This window comes from Ornithorhynchus anatinus, chromosome 3 (assembly GCF_004115215.2).
Source record: "Ornithorhynchus anatinus isolate Pmale09 chromosome 3, mOrnAna1.pri.v4, whole genome shotgun sequence".
Taxonomy (NCBI): Eukaryota; Metazoa; Chordata; class Mammalia; order Monotremata; family Ornithorhynchidae; genus Ornithorhynchus; species Ornithorhynchus anatinus.
Window position 1 is genome coordinate 77,435,469 of NC_041730.1, and position 19,450 is coordinate 77,454,918.

A 19,450-nucleotide genomic window follows, 5' to 3' on the forward strand; every position below is an offset into this window, starting at 1 on the left:
TCTGAAGCTCAAAGACCTCTCTCCAACAGCTCGTATGTTCAGCTCTTTAAGTTATTTATTAATGTCTGTCTCCCCCTCTAGACCGTACGCCTGCTGTGTGCAGCGAAAATGTCTACCAACTTTGTCATGCTGTTCTCTCCCAAACATTAAGTACAGCACTCTGCACACAGTAAGCGCTCAATAAATACCATTCATTGATTCCAATTCCCGTTCCCATGAGCCATCCCTCACCAGGCTGAAGAGTCTCACCCAGTCTGTGATAACGACTGCATATCTGGCCAAATCCGGGCATCATGGGTGTCGTTAACCCTCTGGAAGATGAATTCTTCTTGTCACAGAGTGCCCCGCTCAGAGGGGGTATGATATAGAAGTGACACTTGGGGATAGAGAAGGAATTTGGGGAAAAAGTTCAAAACTTACTCCAGCACCACTGTAGCCAGAGAAATAGCAGGGGTTGGAAGATGATTTCTCAGAAGCCCCGTTTTGGGGGTCAGGCCAGTGGAAGGGCACAAAATAAGAGAAATAGCTTTCCCTGCTATTGTCCTGTTGCCTGCATTCAGTTTGCACACTATCACCGATGGAGACTCTCACTTTCAAGACAGAAAATAACTGGCAATCACAGGGGCTCAGTAACCGAAGTACCAAAGTGGTGTGAGAAGCAGGGTCTCCTAGTGAGAGAGCACAGGCTTGGGAGTTAGACGGACCTGGGTTCTAATCCCAGCTCTGCCAGTTTTGCCCTGTGACTTTGTGTTAGTTACTTAACTTCTCCATGCCACAGTTCCCTCATCAGTAAAATGAGGACTAAATCCTCCTCCCTTCAATATAGACTATGAGGTCCAAGTAGGACAAACAGTCCCTGTCCAACTCGATTTAACTGTAACCACTCCAGTGCTTACTACAATGCCTGCAAGAGCTCCAAAAGCTCTCCACAAATACCATCATTATCAACTTGATAAACTTGTACCTACCCCAGTACTTAGAACAGTGCTTGACACAGTGATTTCTTAACAAAGAACATTAATAAAAAATGGTTCCAATTGCAGTGAGTGGGAAAATGAAAAGCAAATTTTAAATAGGTGGAGTCTACATGAGCTGAAGCCTAGAGGTACAGGCATTTGGGTGAGGGGTAGAATGACACTTTCCCAGAAGCCTCCATCTCCCAGGGCAAACCAGAGCAGGGACAATGTAGTCCAAAAAGAGAACAAACAACAGGAGGGGTCATACTCCACTTGCTGCTTCTGTGTGCCTACCATCCCTCGGGTTTTGTGATTTTTAGAGCAATTCTTGTAAAAAGAAAAACCAAACACCACATGCAAGAAGGAACAATGCAAGAAGGACAATTGTCAGATAATGTGTAAGTTTCAGAAAGCATTAAAAATTCATGTGCCCCCTTTCTACCCTGCTGCAAACTACACAGGAAAGCTAAAAAGGGAAAGAGGAAGCCATGATTAGAAAGAAGGAAAAGGGAACTCGAAAGATGGCCACGATAATTGAATTCAATTCCACTGTTTGGATTTGAGGGCTTTGACTTTTTTAATGAGTATAATGGCCAGAATGGTATATCTACTCAGTTCTATACAGTGAGATGTCTGCCAGTTTCCTTTATTAGATTTATTAAATTATTGTCTCCCCACTCTAGACTGTAAACTCATTATGGACAGGAAAGGTGTCTGCTAACTTTCATATTGTACTCTCCCAAGAACTTAGTACAGTGCTCTCTGCACATAGTATGTGCTCAAAAGGTAACTGATTAGAGTATAAGCCTCTTGAGGGCAGATACCATTTCTTCTATCTTCCGAGGGCTCAGTATCATGCTCTGCACAGAGGAAACTCTCACTAAAGACCATCAAGGATAAAGGTGATGGGAATCTCAAGGGGCAACCCATTAAATTAGTAGTTCTCTTTCACAAATTTTTGCCCCTGAAGGAAAGTAATGGTTAACTGCTTGCAGATAAGGAAACTCATAGGTAGATTATATATGAGAAGCAGCATTGCCTAGTGGAAAGAGCACAGGCCTGGGAGTCAGAGGACCTGGGTTCTAGTCCCAGTTCCTCCACTTATCTGCTGTTTGACCTCGGGAAAAGTCACTTCACTTCTCTGTGCCTGTTTCTTCATCTGTAAAATAGGGATTAAATACCTGGTCTCCCTCATCAAACTGAGTCTCATGTGGCCAGGAACTGTGCCTGACCTGATTAACTTGTATCTACTCCAGCATATAGGATTGTGCTTGGTGCATATAGTAAGCACTTAAATAGTATTATCATTATTATGACTGCTTAGAAATCAATGCCAACACTTCCCCAGCAAAGGAAAACAATGTGAAAGAACCACAGAAAATGAAGCTAAATTTAATTATAAGGTGTCCCCAAATGACTGCCTTGTAATTGCTTAAAAGCATTTCAATTATTATTATTACCTTAAAACTAGGTTGAACATTGTATTGTAAATCATTTTTGAATGAATGGAAAGTTTTGAAAATTACAAGCTGAGCCCAACTATTGAGTAAAACTGCAGGGATTCATGGAGGCATCTAAGCAATGGGGGAAGGCATGGTCTTGTTTGTTATTGGAGTAACAGGGGTTGGAGGAGAAGGGGGTGATGACAAAGGCTAAATTATCTCTGTCACACAAGCATGTTGGAGAAGACCAGGGCAACAAGATGGACTCTCCAAGCCAGGCAGATTGAGCTGACCTATAAACTCGGTGTAGGTAGGGATCTTGTCTATCAATTCTGCTGTACTTACTCTCCCAAGCGCTTAGTACAGTGCTCGGCCCATAGTAAGTATTATAAATTCCATTGTGATTGATGGAACTGATGAAGCTGAGTGTTGGTTCTGGAGACCATTCAATTATCCACTGGTGTTAACTCTTCTATGGGGCCTCCTCATCCCCCACAGATAGCCTGGGACCCATAAAGCCCCCCCACCCACCAGAAAGGGGTTTTTAGAAATGCGCCAAGGGCAGACTGTTAATCAGATAGATATATGTCACCCCCACCCCTTGGTTCTTCTGGCCACTGAATCCCATAGGCCTCAAAGGGAGGAAAACCTGAAGTGATTGTGGGATGGGAGCTGAGATACAGTTGCATTTTCTGGGAGAAATCTGGGCACAAGTAGCAGGCAACTGCTCATGACAGATTGGGTCCAAATGTAGAAATAACTGACATTTCAAGCTGGTTCTCTGCCTTCGTCTAATAACATTTTTTTGAGATGTTGGTAAAACATGTGGGAACAGGCTGGTCACTTCCATTTGACCAATTCCAAATCAGAAAATTTTGCTCGTTTACATCTCCAAATTAGTTCTTTGTATCGCTTTCAAAACTACCCCACTGGTGTTCAATTCCAGATTCCCCAAAGAAGCAGCACTAGTCAAAGTTATAAATTCCAGGAGTTCGTCATCATTAAAATGAAATAGACATCAGAATCGATGGAAGCACTGACGCCAGAGTAATACTCCAAAAACTCTTCTTTTGAAACCTAAATGCACAGCAAAAGAAAGAGGAAGAGAGACATTGTCAATATGACTGAAGGAAAAAAAAAAGCTAAAAGGGCCAAAGACCTCCTAAAAGGCTCCAAATCCCAGCCCGAAAATTCGGATGTCAGATACATTACCTTTTGGGTAAAGCCAGGTAGTTGTCACAAATTCAAATCTAGATTTTAGAATAGATAGCAAGTGTGGATCTTAATCACCCATGAGAAAGTTTGATTTAAATAGCACAGTATCCTTTGCAATAGAAAAATCAACAACCCAAAGATTGCAAAACCAAGAGTTAAAAATCATTCCAAAATAATTTCATTTCCATTCCTCAGAGTCTTGTTGTGCAGTACATTTGGGAGAGGAAATACATTTGGAAATACTTCAAACTGCTGCTATAAAAACAGTTAATTCTTCACAGTCAAATAGTTGGTGCCTTAAACTTCTTTAGTTGGTTAAAATTTCCTCTATCAGAAATGTCCTCACTGGAACACATTGTAAGCAACATTAATGCCAGATGCCAAAATAATTATGAATAACAGAGACATGAAAGAGTTACTAGATTCAATCATGCATATGGTGAATGCAAGTATATTATATGTGAATATATCACCTGGATAATTGACAATGTCAGGGGCTACTAGTTAAGCACAATTAAGCATAATTGTTTTGTGTTCCACAACAATATATCATATTTTAAAATAAATGTCATAAAGATCTGGAAAAGATCTATTTTCCATAAAGATCTATTTTCACAGCATCTTAAGAACAGTCCTACTGTGGACTTTTTACATCTTCAAAGTCCATGAGCTAAACAATTCCCTGAAAATTACAACAGAGATCCAGTACATTCTGTGAGAATGTCAAATTGAATATAAAAAAAAAATCATAATTTTAAACAGGGAACTACTCAATGGATTCCTGGCTCAGTCCATCCATTGTGAAATAATTCATTATGCACTCCTATCAAGCTATTCGGCCTATTTGGAATTCCCATAAACTCTTGGAAATCTTATGGACAGACAGGGAGTCAGGCGTGCATGACGCAATTTTTTAAGGTTTTTGTCAAGCGCTTACTTTGTATCAAGCACCAAAATGCTGAGGTAGATACATATTAAACAGGCCGAATGCAGTCACAAAACTGTGACCTCTATGTCATTGCTCAAATAAGGTAGAGAAGCTAGAGAACCAGCATGCACAGTCCTGGGAATCAGAGGACCTGGGTTCTAATCCCAGCTCTACCACTTGTATGCTATGTGAATTTGAGCAAGTCACTTAACTTCTCTGTGCCTCAGTTGCCTCATCAGTAAAATGAGGATAAAGACTGAGCCCCATGTGGGACAAGAACTCTATCCAATCATCTTGTCTCCTGCAGTACTTAGTGCAGGGCTCGGCGCATAGTAATCACCCAGGAAATACCATTAAAAAAAGGTAATTGGCATCTCTGCTTCCTGCCTTCTTGGCTTTCTTGAGCGCTATTATAGTGAAAGACTCACTTACTTGACTTGGAAGCTCACTGACCACTCAGTTACTATTCTTCTAGGGCAACACGAGTCATCTGGGCTACATGTTCAAGTGTATCCTGATTGGGTCAGCTTCTGCTCAAGTAGGTAACTTATAGCTGAACCAGTGTTTGGGTTTTTCCTCCAGATGTGAAGAACAGGCATTTGTATCATTCAGAAAGGGGGACTCTGCAAGGGTTGGACCCAAACGTCTCTTTCTGCGTGTGTGACTTAGACTGTCTTTTCTCACCCAGAACAAGGCCGCATAGTGGCTCCAGCTTTCTGGGTCAGTTGCTCTTTAAAGCCCACAGGCAGGTCATGAAGTTGTCCACGGATCCTAAACTACTGAAGGAAAATTTAGTCTAAAGGGTAAAAAGGGAGAGAGACGAAAGAGAGAGATGTTCCATCTTGTTCCTTCATTTCACAAATTTGCTTCAATCCTCGGGCCCCGGAGTAGGTCACGCTGGATAGCTGGTCAGATCTGTTATTGGGTCTAACAAAAAGGCCTACTTCATCTCAAGTGAGTAGCGGTGAAGCAGGTCCATTTATGTGGGGGTTGGTTTGAGTCTTTGGAGGGCCAGCCGGATCAGGAGCTTTACGACGAACCTGCTAGCTTTGAGGAATGCATGCCGTGGAGTAATACTTACTGTATGTGTTTGTAAATACAGAAACTTTATTAGAGTTTTTCCAAGGCAGCTCTATGTTGGTCTGTCTGCTAGGAAAAGAAAGCACTTTTAGTGGGTGATGAATCATCTTCCAAATTCTGCTGCGGAAAGGAAAGAGTCAATTGTGTTGATAGATTTTTTTCCCCCCAGAACAATGTACCTTTCTGTCGGTTACTTTGGAAACTGGTCTGAGCCCATTTTCAGTCGGGCTCTTTTCCCCCACCGTATCTTCCAGCCTCTTTCAAAGGAGAAAAGAGTTTCTGAGGCAGGTGTGAGGATGAGGGAGGAGGAAAGGCAAGCAGGCTTCACACCGAGATGGGCTGTTTCACCACAGCCTCTCACCACATTAACTGTGAAGGCTCCATAAACCAAACCCATGTGTGCTTCTCTCACAGTCCAGAGTCATTAATTTGCGCATTAAACATCTCACCAGGAGTCCCTCCCTTAACAGTACTTTAAAGATCAAAAGGTGTTCGTTCTATTGATTCTGTGTTGTTTTTTTCTTATTTAAAAACACAAGCAGCCACCTTTCAAAGCTAAGGATTCAAGTGGGCAGCTGTTTCAGGGAGGCCCTTTTTCACCTGGCCTGATTTGACTTTCTAACAGCACTCAAAAACAGAATCCTTTCATTTTGCCTCCCACTCTTGATAACTTTTTCCTTCAAATGATAAACATGCTCAGAGTTCTAGCATTAAAAACAATCTCGCTGGGGCAGGCAGCACATTCCTCTTTTGTGGGAACGGTTAAGAAAGAAAAATAATCCAGAAATAATAATTTATTCTCCAACTTGGTAAATGGTGAAAGTTTTCACCCTGCATCCAAAGAAATATTTGTTTCAGAAAGGTATATTGCCTGGAGGAGTGTTAGTAGAATTTTATAAAGTTAATATTGGAAACACACACAACCGTGGATGAAGTTGCTTAAAGGAACACTTTTCACTGCACCTGATTAAACACCAGCACCAGCACAGCAGATCACAGCTGCTATTTAGTTATTGGAAATACAGCCAGCCCACTTTCCACTTCGGGTTTTTCACAACTTAAACTCTGGAAAAAACTGAAGTGGCAAAATGAAAAGTAAATAGCCACAGTCATGGATGCCCTGATATTTGCTGAAATTATCTTGAATGTTCTAGATTGGGTGTCTGCACCAATTTAATTTCCCATATAGTTTCTCAACTCTCCTCCTCACAGACCAGCTGAAACTGTAAGCCCCATGTGGGCCTAATACAATGCTTGGCACATAGTAGATGCTTAACAAATACCTCAATAATTGCAGATTCCAGTCTAAGGGGACTGCAATCCCTCTTACTGAAATTATTTCCATCCTGAGTTAGGAGGAAATCTTGGACAAATTGTGCTTTTCTAGTGTCCATGGAGTTTTTCTTTAATTTACATCAATTACTGCTCTCCTTGGTCACCAAAAGTCCAAGATGTCAGCAATGGGTACCTTCAGCACCACCTCCAGGGTGCATGTTGTGCATGCTAGGAATCACTGCTTCAGAAACAACCAGGACCAAGCAGTTGGCTTTCAAATTGCCATCTACAACTTAAATGGTATTTTCAGGACACCAGGTTGGTTATGCTCAGTAATCCAGTTGATGAGGCAGAAACATTCAATCTTATCCCTTCAGACCACAGAGTTGGAGCTGGAGGACAGTTCTCAAATCACACCAATTCCTCCACAGTTCAGTTTGCACTGCTGGGCTAGAGTCACCTAAGAGGTTCTGAAATGGTCTGGACCTGGGTCGTCTCAGAGATCCTGCTCTTTCCTGCATCCTTGAAGTGGTCAAGGACTCATCCAATAATTCCCAGGCTGATTCTTGGCAGGGCAGGGGAGGGGATCTAGTGTTCTTGCCTGGCTAAGTCCCAGACCCTCACATTTGCCGAGCAGCCAGCTGCTTCGGTAGGGTGACAACATATGACCACTAGTTTGTGTTGTTTAAGTAACTACTCCCTTGGTTAAATATTGTGTCTGTGTAGACCTCCGGGTAGGCTCCATGGCTGGGTTTTTTTTTTTTTCCCCCAGTAGTTTATTTGAATATTTTCTGAACTTGTGGCTTGAGGCTGTTCAGAAAAAGGATGTAATTTAAACAACCTCAATCATGAATAAACAATAAAAAGCCCAAATTTTCAAAAAAGACTGGGGCAATTGAGAACAATCACTAACTTCTCTCTCATCCTTTGGGTTTAGAACTCAGTATCTGATTCTACTAGGAACCCGATTGGTAGGCCTGCCTGCTTCGTTTCAGGGAAGTGGCTTCATTCCATCAAAGCAGCACCAAACCCCTGCTGAGCTGAAATCTGATAGAGATACCCCTTGGCCCCAATACACAGAAAACCCTTTTAAAGAAGATGAAGTTGATATCTCCTGCTTCTTCCTCATCCTCTGGGTAGCTCAATCTAGCCAGCAGTGGGCCAGGTCAAGGAGCTCCCAGCAATGACCACCACAGGGCTTTCCAAACACTAGACCTAAGGTCCTAAATCTGTGGGGGCCCAGGGACGATGGTGCCCCCGCCCCCCAGAGCTTTTTAAACTGTACTCTCAGTCTCACTCCTCCCTGGTCTCTGACAAGACATGGGAGTTTTCAATCAGGAATGAGAAGACTCCCATGGGTAGCTCTGTGGCCCATTAGCTCTTTGAACTCTACCCTTCCCTGTTCCTCTAGACTGTAAGCTCCTGTGGGCAGGGAATATGTCTACCGGTTCTGTTACATTGTACTGTCCCAAGGGCTTAGTAGTACAGTGCTCTGCACACAGTAAGCGCTCGATAAATACCACTGATTCCCAAACCACCTAAAATCCTGGCCTCTTTACATCATGCAGGCTAAATAAAAAGTTGGCACTTATGTCCTATGCCTAGAACCAAGCTGGCAGTGCCCCGATCTACTCACGAGCTCATTTGCTTTGGGTGGGCTGTGATGGGCTGGCAGACTGGCCCCACACATAAATGAGAGGGAAAGGCCCAGAAGTTTCCAGAACAGATAAACAACTCACTCCTCAGGAGGGAAAACTCTTTTGCTTGAGTCACCGTCTTGATGACATCAGGGAAACAACCACACAAAGCAGCATGGCCTAGTGGATAGAGCATGGGCTTGAGAGTCAGAAGAACCTGGGCTCTAATCCCAGATCTGCTGCTTACCTGCTGTGTGACCTTGGGAAAGTCACTTCACTGGGTCTCATCTCCCTCATCTGTAAAAGGGGATTAAGACTGTGTCCAACCCCATTACCTTGTATGTACCGCAGCGCTTAGTACAGTGCCTGGCACATGATAAACACTCCCTACCACAATTATTATTATTAAGGAAGTTGAGGATTTATCAGAGTGAGCTCCCAGGAAGGTATGAGTGGACAGCCCAACCACAGAGAAGCTGCTGAGGAAAGTAGAGCAGGAGAATCAGAGAGATCGTTACTCAGGTATTTTGTCCTGATGTACTCCTGCTCTATCCTTGTTCCTCCTCCTTTTCCTGCTATTTGCAATCAGTTCTCATCTGTATTCCCCACTGGGTCATTAGCTCCATAAGGGCAGGGTGCATCTGTCTTGCTTCTGTTGAACTCACAACCCAAGCAGGGTGGTCTAGTGGATAGAGCATGGACCTGGGAGTCAGAAGGTTCTGGGTTCTAATCCCAGCTGTGTGACTTGTCTGTTTTGTTACCTTGGGCAAGTCATTTAACTTTCCTGTGCCTCAGTTACTTCATCTGTAAAATGGGGATTAAGACTGTGAGCTCCATAAGGGACAGGGATTGTGTCCATCCTGATTATCATACCTACCCCAACATTTAGTACAGTGCTTGGCACATAGTAAGCACTTAAATACCATTATTTTTATTATTACAGTGCTTGGAACGGAACTGGCACTTAGCAGCGTGGCTAAGAGAAGGAGCCCGGGCTTGGGAGTCAGAGGTCACGGGTCTGAATCCGGCTCTGCCACTTGTCAGCTGTGTGACTGTGGGCAGGTCACTTAACTTCTCTGTGCCTCAGTTACCTCATCTGTAAAATGGGGATTAACTGTGAGCCTCACGTGGGACAACCTGATTACCCTGTATCTACCCCAGCGCTTAGAACAGCGCTCTGCACGTAGTAAGCGCTTAAATACCAACATTATTATTACTATTAACACCCCTGATTGATGGCCCAATCTGGAACTTGTTCCTCAGTAATTCATAGGTGGAACTTCCTAGTTCAAGGGCAGGGAACACGCCTACCAACTCTGTTGTATTGTACTCTCCCAAGCACTTAGTACAGTGCTCTGCACAAAGTACTCAAATGCCATTTGATGATTCTGTTGTACAACTTCTGGTGCTACTGAAACTTTTACAAAGTGAATACTCATTACCTATTTAAAACAAAGGTTGGGCCTGAGCAATCAGCATTTCTATTACAGTTACGGAGCGATAGCAGTAATAAAAATTGTGGCTTTTGTTAAGTGCTTACTATGTGCTAAGCACTGTTCTAAGTGCTGGGTAATAATAATAATAATGTTGGTATTTGTTAAGCGCTTACTAGGTGCCAAGCACTGTTCTAAGTGCTGGGTAATAATAATAATATTGTTGGTATTTGTTAAGCGCTTACTAGGTGCTGGGGCAGGTACAATGTAGTCAGGTCCCACAAGGGACTCTCCCACAAGGGACTCAGTCTAAATAGGAGGCAGCACAGATATTGCACCTCATTTTACAGATGAGGGAACTGAGGCACAGAGAAACAAAGTGACTTGTCCAAGGTCACACAGCAGACAAGTGGTAGAGACAGGAATAGGACCCTCTGACTCCCAGACTCTTTCCACTAGGCCACACTGCTGAAGAATGTGGCATTCTCCAAACTTGAGCATTCAGCCCTGAGGATGCAGGAATGGCTAAATAATAATATTTTCTTGACATAATTTTTGTCAAGCACTTTACTATCTCTGCATTTTCTGGATGAGGTAACTGAGGCCCAGAAAAGTGAATTGACAAGCCCGAGGTCACACAGGAAAAAAATGTTGGAGCCAGGGTTAGAACCCACGACCTATCTCCCAGGCCCATGCTAGCTGATCCCCAAGTGCTTCCCATACCTTTCAGGAGTTCCAAATCCAAGAGTCATGGGAAGAGGGCAGTAAACTCTTGGGGCAATCTGTGGCCATAGTAGCATGAAGCCTCACAGGCTACAAGCTGGCGATCTAACCTCAAGAGTGACAGAAACATCACACAAACTCCAGATCAACTTCACAGGCCATCAGAAGACTACTTCCTGGACTAAGATGGAGAATCCTAAATCAACCTCCCCCCCAGCCAGCCATATTTGTTCTTCAGAAAGAAACAGTGAGACTCTCAGCTATCTCCAAAAATAAATAGCTTCACTAAACAGCTCCAAAATAAGACCTCAGTAACTCAGCAAACAAGAACTCTTGCTCAACTCTAAAAGGGAGCTTTGATGGAGCAATAGGAGAATTTTCTGCAGAACAAACATTAATCAATTCTGTTTGTTGGTCTCAGACCCACCCAAACCACACAGGGAGAGAGATGACTACAGAGCAATGACATTTTTCTACAAAACATTAAAGGTTGAGGCACTCATCTTTCACAGTGCAATAGGGGGCCTGTAGGCTCTTTTCAGACACCTTAGTACCAAGGGAAAAATCTTCCTTCAAAAAGCTGTTGAGTACTTAAAATCTTTACAATCCCCACTCAGGCCTGTAAGCTCATTATGGGCAGGGAATGTGTTTGTTGTATTGTACTCACCCGAGCGCTCAGCATAGTGTTCTGCACATAGTAAGCACTCAATAAATATGGTTGAATAATACAAAGTGCCTTGTCCAGTGGGATCGTTTCCACCTACACTCTATTGTATTCTTAAACGCATAAGGCTCATCACAAGGTGAGCATTCAATAAATACCGCTGATGGATTGATACATGCCTTCTTTAGAGATGACAAAAGCAGCGAGGATACCTCTGGAGGTTTCTAATGCACAGTTTCTTGCCATCAGTACACTGACAGTGAGCCATAACCAGCCTACTGTCACATCTGAGATTGAATAGTATCTGAACCGTGTCAGCATAAGTGAGAAGAAGGTGGTTTTCTTAAAAGGCTAAATCTCAGTCCTGAGAACACAAACAAAATCATTAGATTTTAAGCCTGGGAGAGCAGGAACTTCCTTTTGTATTTTTTTTTCAAGTCCACCAAGCTTTTAGGACATGCACCTGAAGTGTGCTCAATAAGTTATGTTGTATTGTACAGTGATTTGTACAATGCTCTGCACACAGTAAACACTCAATGAAATATCACTGATGAAAAGTACTGCAGATTAACTGACTTGGGAATGGATGATAAAGCAAAGCATGATCTCAGGGTTGAGCCTGTGTTTAATCACATGCAGTGAAGCAGCCGGAAACAAGGCCTTGAGTCCCCTAATTCCTACATTGCCTAGAGTTTCCAAGCCGTTCTCATCATGATGATAAAATAGACGTCGGTGTCTATCGAGGCGCTGACTCCCGCGTAGTAGTTCATGAATTCTTCAGGCGTCACCTAGAACAGAACAGTTTCAAACAGAGAAGGAAAACCTTCATTCGCCATCCTTCAGTCACTAGGGCCCTGGAAATGGAAGTCAAATTAAAGTCAGTGACATTCAGAGATTTTTGGCCCACCTGAGAAACGGACCTGAAGTAAAACAAGCCCGGGGGTTGAGAGCAAGAGTTGCAGGGAAAATAAAACTTCCTTTCCACGAGGAGGAAGCCTTGTAGAAAATCATAAAATTTCCAAACCAACCAAGATAAAGAGAAAAAGGTTTCACCTGACTTCAGAATCAAACCCTCATTTGTTTAAGAGGCACAAGGGAGAGTCAAAACAAGACTATTTAGCTTGATTGCTACAGTCTATTCTTGGCATTAGGTGTCAAAATCAACAGCACATGACTATGTCACTATGGGTATAGGAGAGGGATTTTCTGTATTGGAAAGGTTGGCTTTCAGGTCTGAGAACTCAGAAACAGATAGACATTTCTCCTTCTTATTTCAAAAGAGCTTTCCTGGTTACCTCACTAGAAATTCAGAGGGAAGTCAAATTGCCCTTCCTCAGGAAAAGCACATTTCTTGGAAAGATTTAAATGAATCATAAACCCATCCCAGTGAAGAGGCTCTTGCCCAGGAATTATTTTACCTGATAAGTTAGCAATTTGAAAAGTGGGTTACCTTGAATTTCAGGTCTCATACTCAAATCTAGCTCAAGTGCTGATGAGCAGTTAAAAAGAGGATGAGGTGGAGGAGGCAGAGGAGGTAGAGGAAAAGACAAAGCCAAGTTCCTGAAAAATCCATAAACAGATGACCATTCACTGAATTGCTGCAAGTTGGTTGTAGGAAAATAAGAATTAGAAACACTTCCATTGCTCTTCTAGCTGCTAGGCAAGGGACTATCTTCTGGTAGGTCCTGAGAGGCCTGGTGTTCTGAGTTTGGTTGATTTGTGGGTGTTTTGTTTATAAAACATACATGAAGCATATGTATATGATCCAATATGCCCTAGTGGATAGAGCACAGGCCTGGAAATCAGACAGACCTGGGTTCTAACCTGGCTCAGTTACCTGCTTAAGGTCACACAACAGATAAGTCACAACTTATCCAGGTCTCAGTGACCTCATCAGTAAAATGGGGATTAAAAACTGTGAAAACTCCATGTGGGACATGGATTGTGTCCAACTCGATTAGCTTCTATCTACCCTGGCGCTTAGTACCCTTCCTGGCATATAATAAGCACTTAACAAATACCTTAAAAAAATTGTTCATGTTCAAGCTCCATTTTCATATGCCTTTGTGTCCACCTTATCTATAAACATTCTGATTCTCTTGCAACATTAAAGCTAGTAGCCACAGGCCCCCTCCCTTCGCTTAAACCTCCACTTTCCTCGTCCTCTGTGTCCTTTAGGCTTTCCTCTTTTAAATTTACCTGCCAGGTCCTCAGGTATACATCTGCCCACAGCGGGGTTGGGGAGGAGAGCCTGAATTTCTGATCACTTGACTCCCGGCTGCCCTTCTGCCTGGACTGCAGTCCTCTGCCCCTACCCCACACCCGCCACTCATCCCCTCAACCCCCACAACACTCCCTGACTTTACAGGAAGGGTTTCAGCTCTCTTGCACAGCTAGCAGACCCGGCCGGGGATGAGATGGTCAAGGAGTGATGGTACAAAGCCTCCCTACCACATAGTTCAGTAGGAACCCAGTTTACTCATATTGAAGGTGTAGATTTGGAGAGCTGAAAACAAAAAAAAAATAATTTTGAGGGTGGAATTACTTTATTTCATTTAAATTTAAAATTTGGGGAAATTATTTGGGTTTGCATATATTAACTATTTTATGTGAAAAAATGAGCAGGTTATCTCTGGTAGTGAAGAGGGGGGGACAGCACCAATGCCACTGACCCACAGTGGGAATGATGGGGAAGATGGGGCAGGAGCAGGATGGTTGTGGCAGGAGTTAGGGCAGCCAGGACTCTACCTCAAATAAGAACCTTCAAGAACCTTGAGCAGGACTTTCCAACATCTATTAGTTCCTCTCTCTCTCTCTCTTCCTGCTGCTTTTCCAGGATTTCCCACCCCCTTGGAGGGTGAGGGAAGGAAGGAGGTGCTTGAAAGGGATGACTAAAGTCACAAATCCTACAAGAGGCCTTCCCAATTAAGTTTTCCTTTTCCCAGCTCCGCCTCTCTTCTGTGTTGTACATGAACTTGGATCTGTGATATTTAGGCATTTGATGTTCTCCCCATCCTCAGCCCCACAGCACTTCAGCGTGTCCTAGTGGAAAGAGCATGGGCCCAGGCCTCACTCTTTTCTAATTCACTGAAAAAACTCCTTGATTTAACACACTAAAGATTCATTATTAATCTTATGGCAGACAGAGCAAATAGTCATTAAATGGGCTTTTTAATCTCTCTAGTCAAATCAAAGAACTTTAGAAGTTGAGGAGATGGGAGAACAGAAGAGTGCCTGATAGTAAACTTGGCATCTGCTACAAAAATCAGAGTGTTATGGAAAAGAAAGTTTAGCATTGAAAAAGTCAATAATGCAGACACAGAAGAGCACTGTAGCAGGGAAAACCTTGTACACACATACACATCTTTGTGTAGGAAGATTTTATATGGCCATAACTTTGATATCTGGCACCTCAGCCAGAAGGCTCTGAGGGCCTCTATACTTCGGCAATCCTGGTTGATGGATTAATTCCTTGTGGAGAAGGAGTTTCCAGTGTCTGAGTCCTCTCCAGGGGATATGCACTTCCCAAGACCCATCTGCCCAAGCATTATGTGGCCTAGTGGATAGAACATGGGCCTGAGAGTCAGAAGGACTTGGGTTCTAATCCTGGCTTCTCCACTTTGCTGTGTGATGTAGGGTAAGTCACTTAACTTCTCTATACCTCAGTTACCTCATCTGTAAAATGGAAATTAAGACTAAGAGTCCCATGTGGGATCGGGACTGTGTCCAACCTGATTAGCTTGCGTCTACCCCAGCATTTAGAACAGCACATAGTAAGTGCTTAACAAATACTAACAATGTTATTGTTATTATCGTTCTGCTCCTTTAATCAGCAAAACAGCTTCCCGTTGAGTCTCCTAATCTGATCAGTAACCTTCCCTCTCTAGTTGAGCTGCTCTCCTGGGTGTGCAAGTGATTCTCTTCCCAAGAAACTCAGACTTAGATTCAGCCTCATCATCAGCAGTCCTCTTCCAACCAAAAGGACAACTCTACTAACAGCAAAGCCCACGGTGGGCAGCCCTGACTCCTACACGTCTGTCACATTTGATTTATCTGCAACTCCCATTCACCAACATTGCAAGTAACAAAGCTATTTCTGTACATATACATGGAATGCTGGAAACTGGTTGGTGGGGTGAAGACACTCATTAAGAAAACAAGACAAAAATCACTTGCCTCCTATCTGTTGATCGTTCAAGATATGCCCTTAATAGAGGTTTGCTTTAGCATTTTAGCCCTTCCTCACGTTTAATGCCGTGAAACCAAATAGAATTTAGAATATTCCCTCTAACTTACGCTCTTTTACTTACCAATCCATCCTTGTCATAAGGTGAGTCGAAGTTATCGAGAAATTTCCTAAACACTTGTTCTTCTGTCCATTCTCCATTCTGGTACTTGGGATGGTGCTTTCCATTATATACGCCTCGAAGGTCCTCAATCGTTATGATCCCATCCCCCGTCTTGTCTAACTTTCTGAAGGCCTGCATGATGACCTCTTTTCTGGCCATAGACATCGGAGGCTGTAGGAATAAGAGAGCGATGCCCCTGAATTAGCAGTTTTGGAGATAGAAACCACTTACTATGAAAACCCAGGCTGTGCTTGTTTTCAATAGGATGTTCATTTTGGACAGAGAACGTGTCTACCAACTCTGTTGTACTGTACTCTCCCAAGGGCTTAATATAGTGCTCTGCACACAGTAAGTGCTCAATAAATACCTTTGATTGATTTGCAGACCACTAAAACGATGGGTACAGAGGGGATTCAGGAATGATGAAATTGTACTTCCTCCTATTTCCATAATGGGTGATGGAATGAGAAGCAGTGTGGCCTAATGGAAAGAGCATGGGCTTGGGAGTCAGGGGAACTGGGTTCTAATCCTTGTTCCACCACTTGTCTGCTGTGTGACCTTGGACAAGTCACTTAACTTCTTTGTGCCTCAACTACTTCATCTGTAAAATGGGGATAAAGACTGTGAGCCCCACATGAGACATAGGTTGTATCAACCTGATTATCTTGTACCTACCCTAGTGCTTAGTACAGTGTGTTATGCATAGTATGTGCATAACAAATACCATTAAATTAGAAGAAAAAAAAACTGGATATCAAGGAGAAAATGAGCCCATTAAGAAACTTGGGTACATTGTCGTCGACATTTAGGCTGGAATTTGAACCCATAAGAAACCTCCAGGGGGTAGTTTTCGAGAGGTGGTAGATATTTCCATACACCTCTCGTCAGTTCTGGAAGCAGCCAGAGGCAGCCACAAGGACTACCCCTGTATGAGAAGCAAAGTTCACTCAAACCCAAAATAACCTTCCCTGGAAGGAACTGAAAATACAAGAGAGGATAAAAAAAGTATGTTCTTTCTGTTCCGGTTCTGGAGGCTACATATGTATGTACAAGCACACACACACACAAAAAAAAAGATCTAACCAGGGTGTGTCTAATTTCAAAATTCTAAAAGCATAGTATTAGGGGGACACTTACTCTTAACGTAAGGAGAAATTCATTAAAATCAATTGTCCCGTTACCATCCCGATCGAACCGATTGAAAAGCTCTTGTGCTTCTTCCTTTTCCATCATCACGGCATAATCATTTAATCCTTTCATGAATTCTTTGAAGTCAATGGTTTTGCTGTTATCATCGTCCATGATCCGAAATGCCCTGGGGCAAAAGAAACAAGAATAAGGAACTTGCAAGGGAGAGAGTTCAAGAAGGAAATACCCCAAAATCCTGGGGTGGTGAAAATAAACCCTAAAATTTAGTTATGGCATTTATTAAGCACACTGACACACTCTAAGAGGTAGGGAGAGCAGGTTTACCTCAGCCTCATTACATAGATGGGGAAACTAAGACAAAAGATGGTGGGTGACTTACCCCGGTCACACAGCTGGCCTGTGATAGAGCATCAATTATATTAGGACCCAGGTTTCCAGGAATCAAGTCTTCCCACTGAACCATGAACAGACTCAGATTCTTCTCACCCCCCTCCCGGCAAAGGACTATTTGTCCAAACTTTCCAACACGAGGAAGCATACCGAAAACAGAAGCTCCCGGAACCAACCTGTGACCTTTCCCCAAAGACGGAGGCTATCAGCCAAATGGCCCAGTTATTTTGGAAGATTTACTATTAATTCTTCAAGGAAGAACAACAACAGAATATTAGTAAAGTGAGCCCCCGTCCTGGTTTTCCTGCTCTGCTCAGCAATAGTTAACATCCTACCCAAACAGTGAGTTGTTAGCCCTTACACAGGAGACATCGAATTCAAAAAAATTGAGACATATGCAAGTAAACCTTCACTGCTTTCAAACCATACAGGCCTTAATATTTACATGTGGTATTGTATCAAGTATCTCCTTTTTACTTACCCACTTTTCTCTCATTATACCCAAGATCACACTCCTTGTTCTTCTCTAGCTCACCTTCTAAATGTGCCTTGTTAATCAGTCAATGGTATTTATTGAGTCTTACCGTGTGCAGAACTCTGTACTTAGCTCTTGGGGGAGTACAATACCACAACTTTGCAAACAAAGACCATACAGTCTAGAGGGTTTCCTTCTTGATTTCCCCCATCTCTTACCCCTTGCCTATGCTCTCCTCCCTGCCTGGAACTTGCAGTGACCTAGTAGAAAGAGCACAGACCTGGGAATCAGAGAACCTGAGTTCAAATCCGGACTCCGCCACGGGCCTGATGTGTGACCATGGACAAGTCACTTAGTGTCTCAATGCCTTGGTTACCTCATCTGTAAATTAGGGATTAAGACTGTGAGCCTCATATGGGACAGAGACTGTGTTCAACCTAATTATCTTCTATCTACCTCAGTGGTTTGTACTGGGTCTACACTTAAATACCATTAAAAAAAAAAGGTTTCCAGCAAACCAGAGCTCTTCCCATTTTCACAGCATTTCTGAAATCCCACCTCCCCCAGAAGGCATCCCCAAAGATTTTTTTCTTCTTGCTACGTCATACCCTCCCACTTCCCCTAGAAAGCATCCCCAGTGAATTTTTCTTCTCAACAAGTCAAACCCTCTCAACCTACCCCCTCAGCCTGTTTGGACCACCTCCCTGTTTCTGCACCCCCAAATGACAGCATAACACTTCTTTACGTATTCTACTATTTAAGCACTTATTTATTTGAATATCCACTTTTCCAATCTCCTTTTCCTCCCTTCTGAAGTAACTTTGTTTCAACCTCTCCCACTAGATTATAAAATGCATGGGGATAAGGAGTGCCTCGTCTAACTATATTTCACTCTTTCACTCACTCAGAACAGTGCTCACCACATGATAGGGGACCAGTACAGTGATCTGTACTCAATACAGCATTCTGCCCACACTAGACACCCAGTTCAGTTCTCTGCTCCCAGTTGATGCTCAATAAACACTTTCCTTTCTGTGTTGTCCTGACTTGCTCCCTTTGTTCATCCCCCCCAGAACTCTTATGTGCATATCATTAATTTATTTATATTAATCTGTCTCCCCCCTAGACTGTAAGCTTATCGTGGGCAGGGAATGTGTCTGTTTATTGTTGTAATGTACTCTCCCAAGAGAGTAGTACAGTGCTCTGTACACAGTAAGGGCTCAGTAAATATGATTGATTGAATGAATGACAATGGTAACCACGGGGAGCTGGGTTGTCACTCCCTGTTTCGTTTTTCTTTTAAATGTTAATTGTTAAGCACTTACTGTGTGCCAAGCACTGTACTAAGCATGGGGCAGGTAGAAGTTAATCAGGTCAGACTCAATCCCTGTCCCACATAAGGCTTCACGGTCAAAATAGAGGGAATCCCCATTGTACAGATGAGGAAACAGGCTCAGAGAAGCAACTTGCCCAAGGTCACACAGCAGTCAAGTGATGGAGCCGGCACTAGAAACCAGGTCTTCTGACTTCCAGGGTCTGTGCTGCTTCTTATCCCATCCTTGAGGGGCAGGAGCCCCTGAAAAAAGTGATGGGCAATGAGCCTGTGGAGGTTTGAGACAGAAGGCTCACTGGTCAGCCAATTGCCTTGCAGAGACAGGCAGCTTCAGTAAGCCCAGAGAATTATTCAGGATGACTCTGTATGTTCCCTTGGGAGCAAAGAATCCCAAATTAAAC

The 19,450-nt window shown here is 43.1% G+C and overlaps 1 protein-coding gene across 6 annotated transcripts in view; it reads right to left on the reverse strand.

Moving 5' to 3' along the window:
- Positions 1 to 2,333: 2,333 nt before the first annotated feature.
- The window catches only part of CAPSL (calcyphosine like), a 40,003-nt gene continuing 22,886 nt past the window's right edge, over positions 2,334 to 19,450 (reverse strand). For 4 of the 6 annotated variants that reach the window (XM_029058925.2, XM_029058920.2, XM_029058921.2 and 1 more), the window contains 4 exons: positions 16,840 to 17,017; positions 15,664 to 15,873; positions 12,035 to 12,141; positions 3,389 to 3,475 (listed from right to left, as the gene is read on the reverse strand). In XM_029058925.2, the coding sequence (XP_028914758.1) occupies positions 12,040 to 12,141; positions 15,664 to 15,873; positions 16,840 to 17,017 (490 nt within the window). In that variant the 3' untranslated portion in view covers positions 3,389 to 3,475; positions 12,035 to 12,039. Of the gene's footprint in view, positions 3,476 to 11,960; positions 12,142 to 15,663; positions 15,874 to 16,839; positions 17,018 to 19,450 lie in introns of those variants that run through there. The other 2 variants (XM_039911500.1, XM_039911499.1) reach the window with 2 other exon arrangements.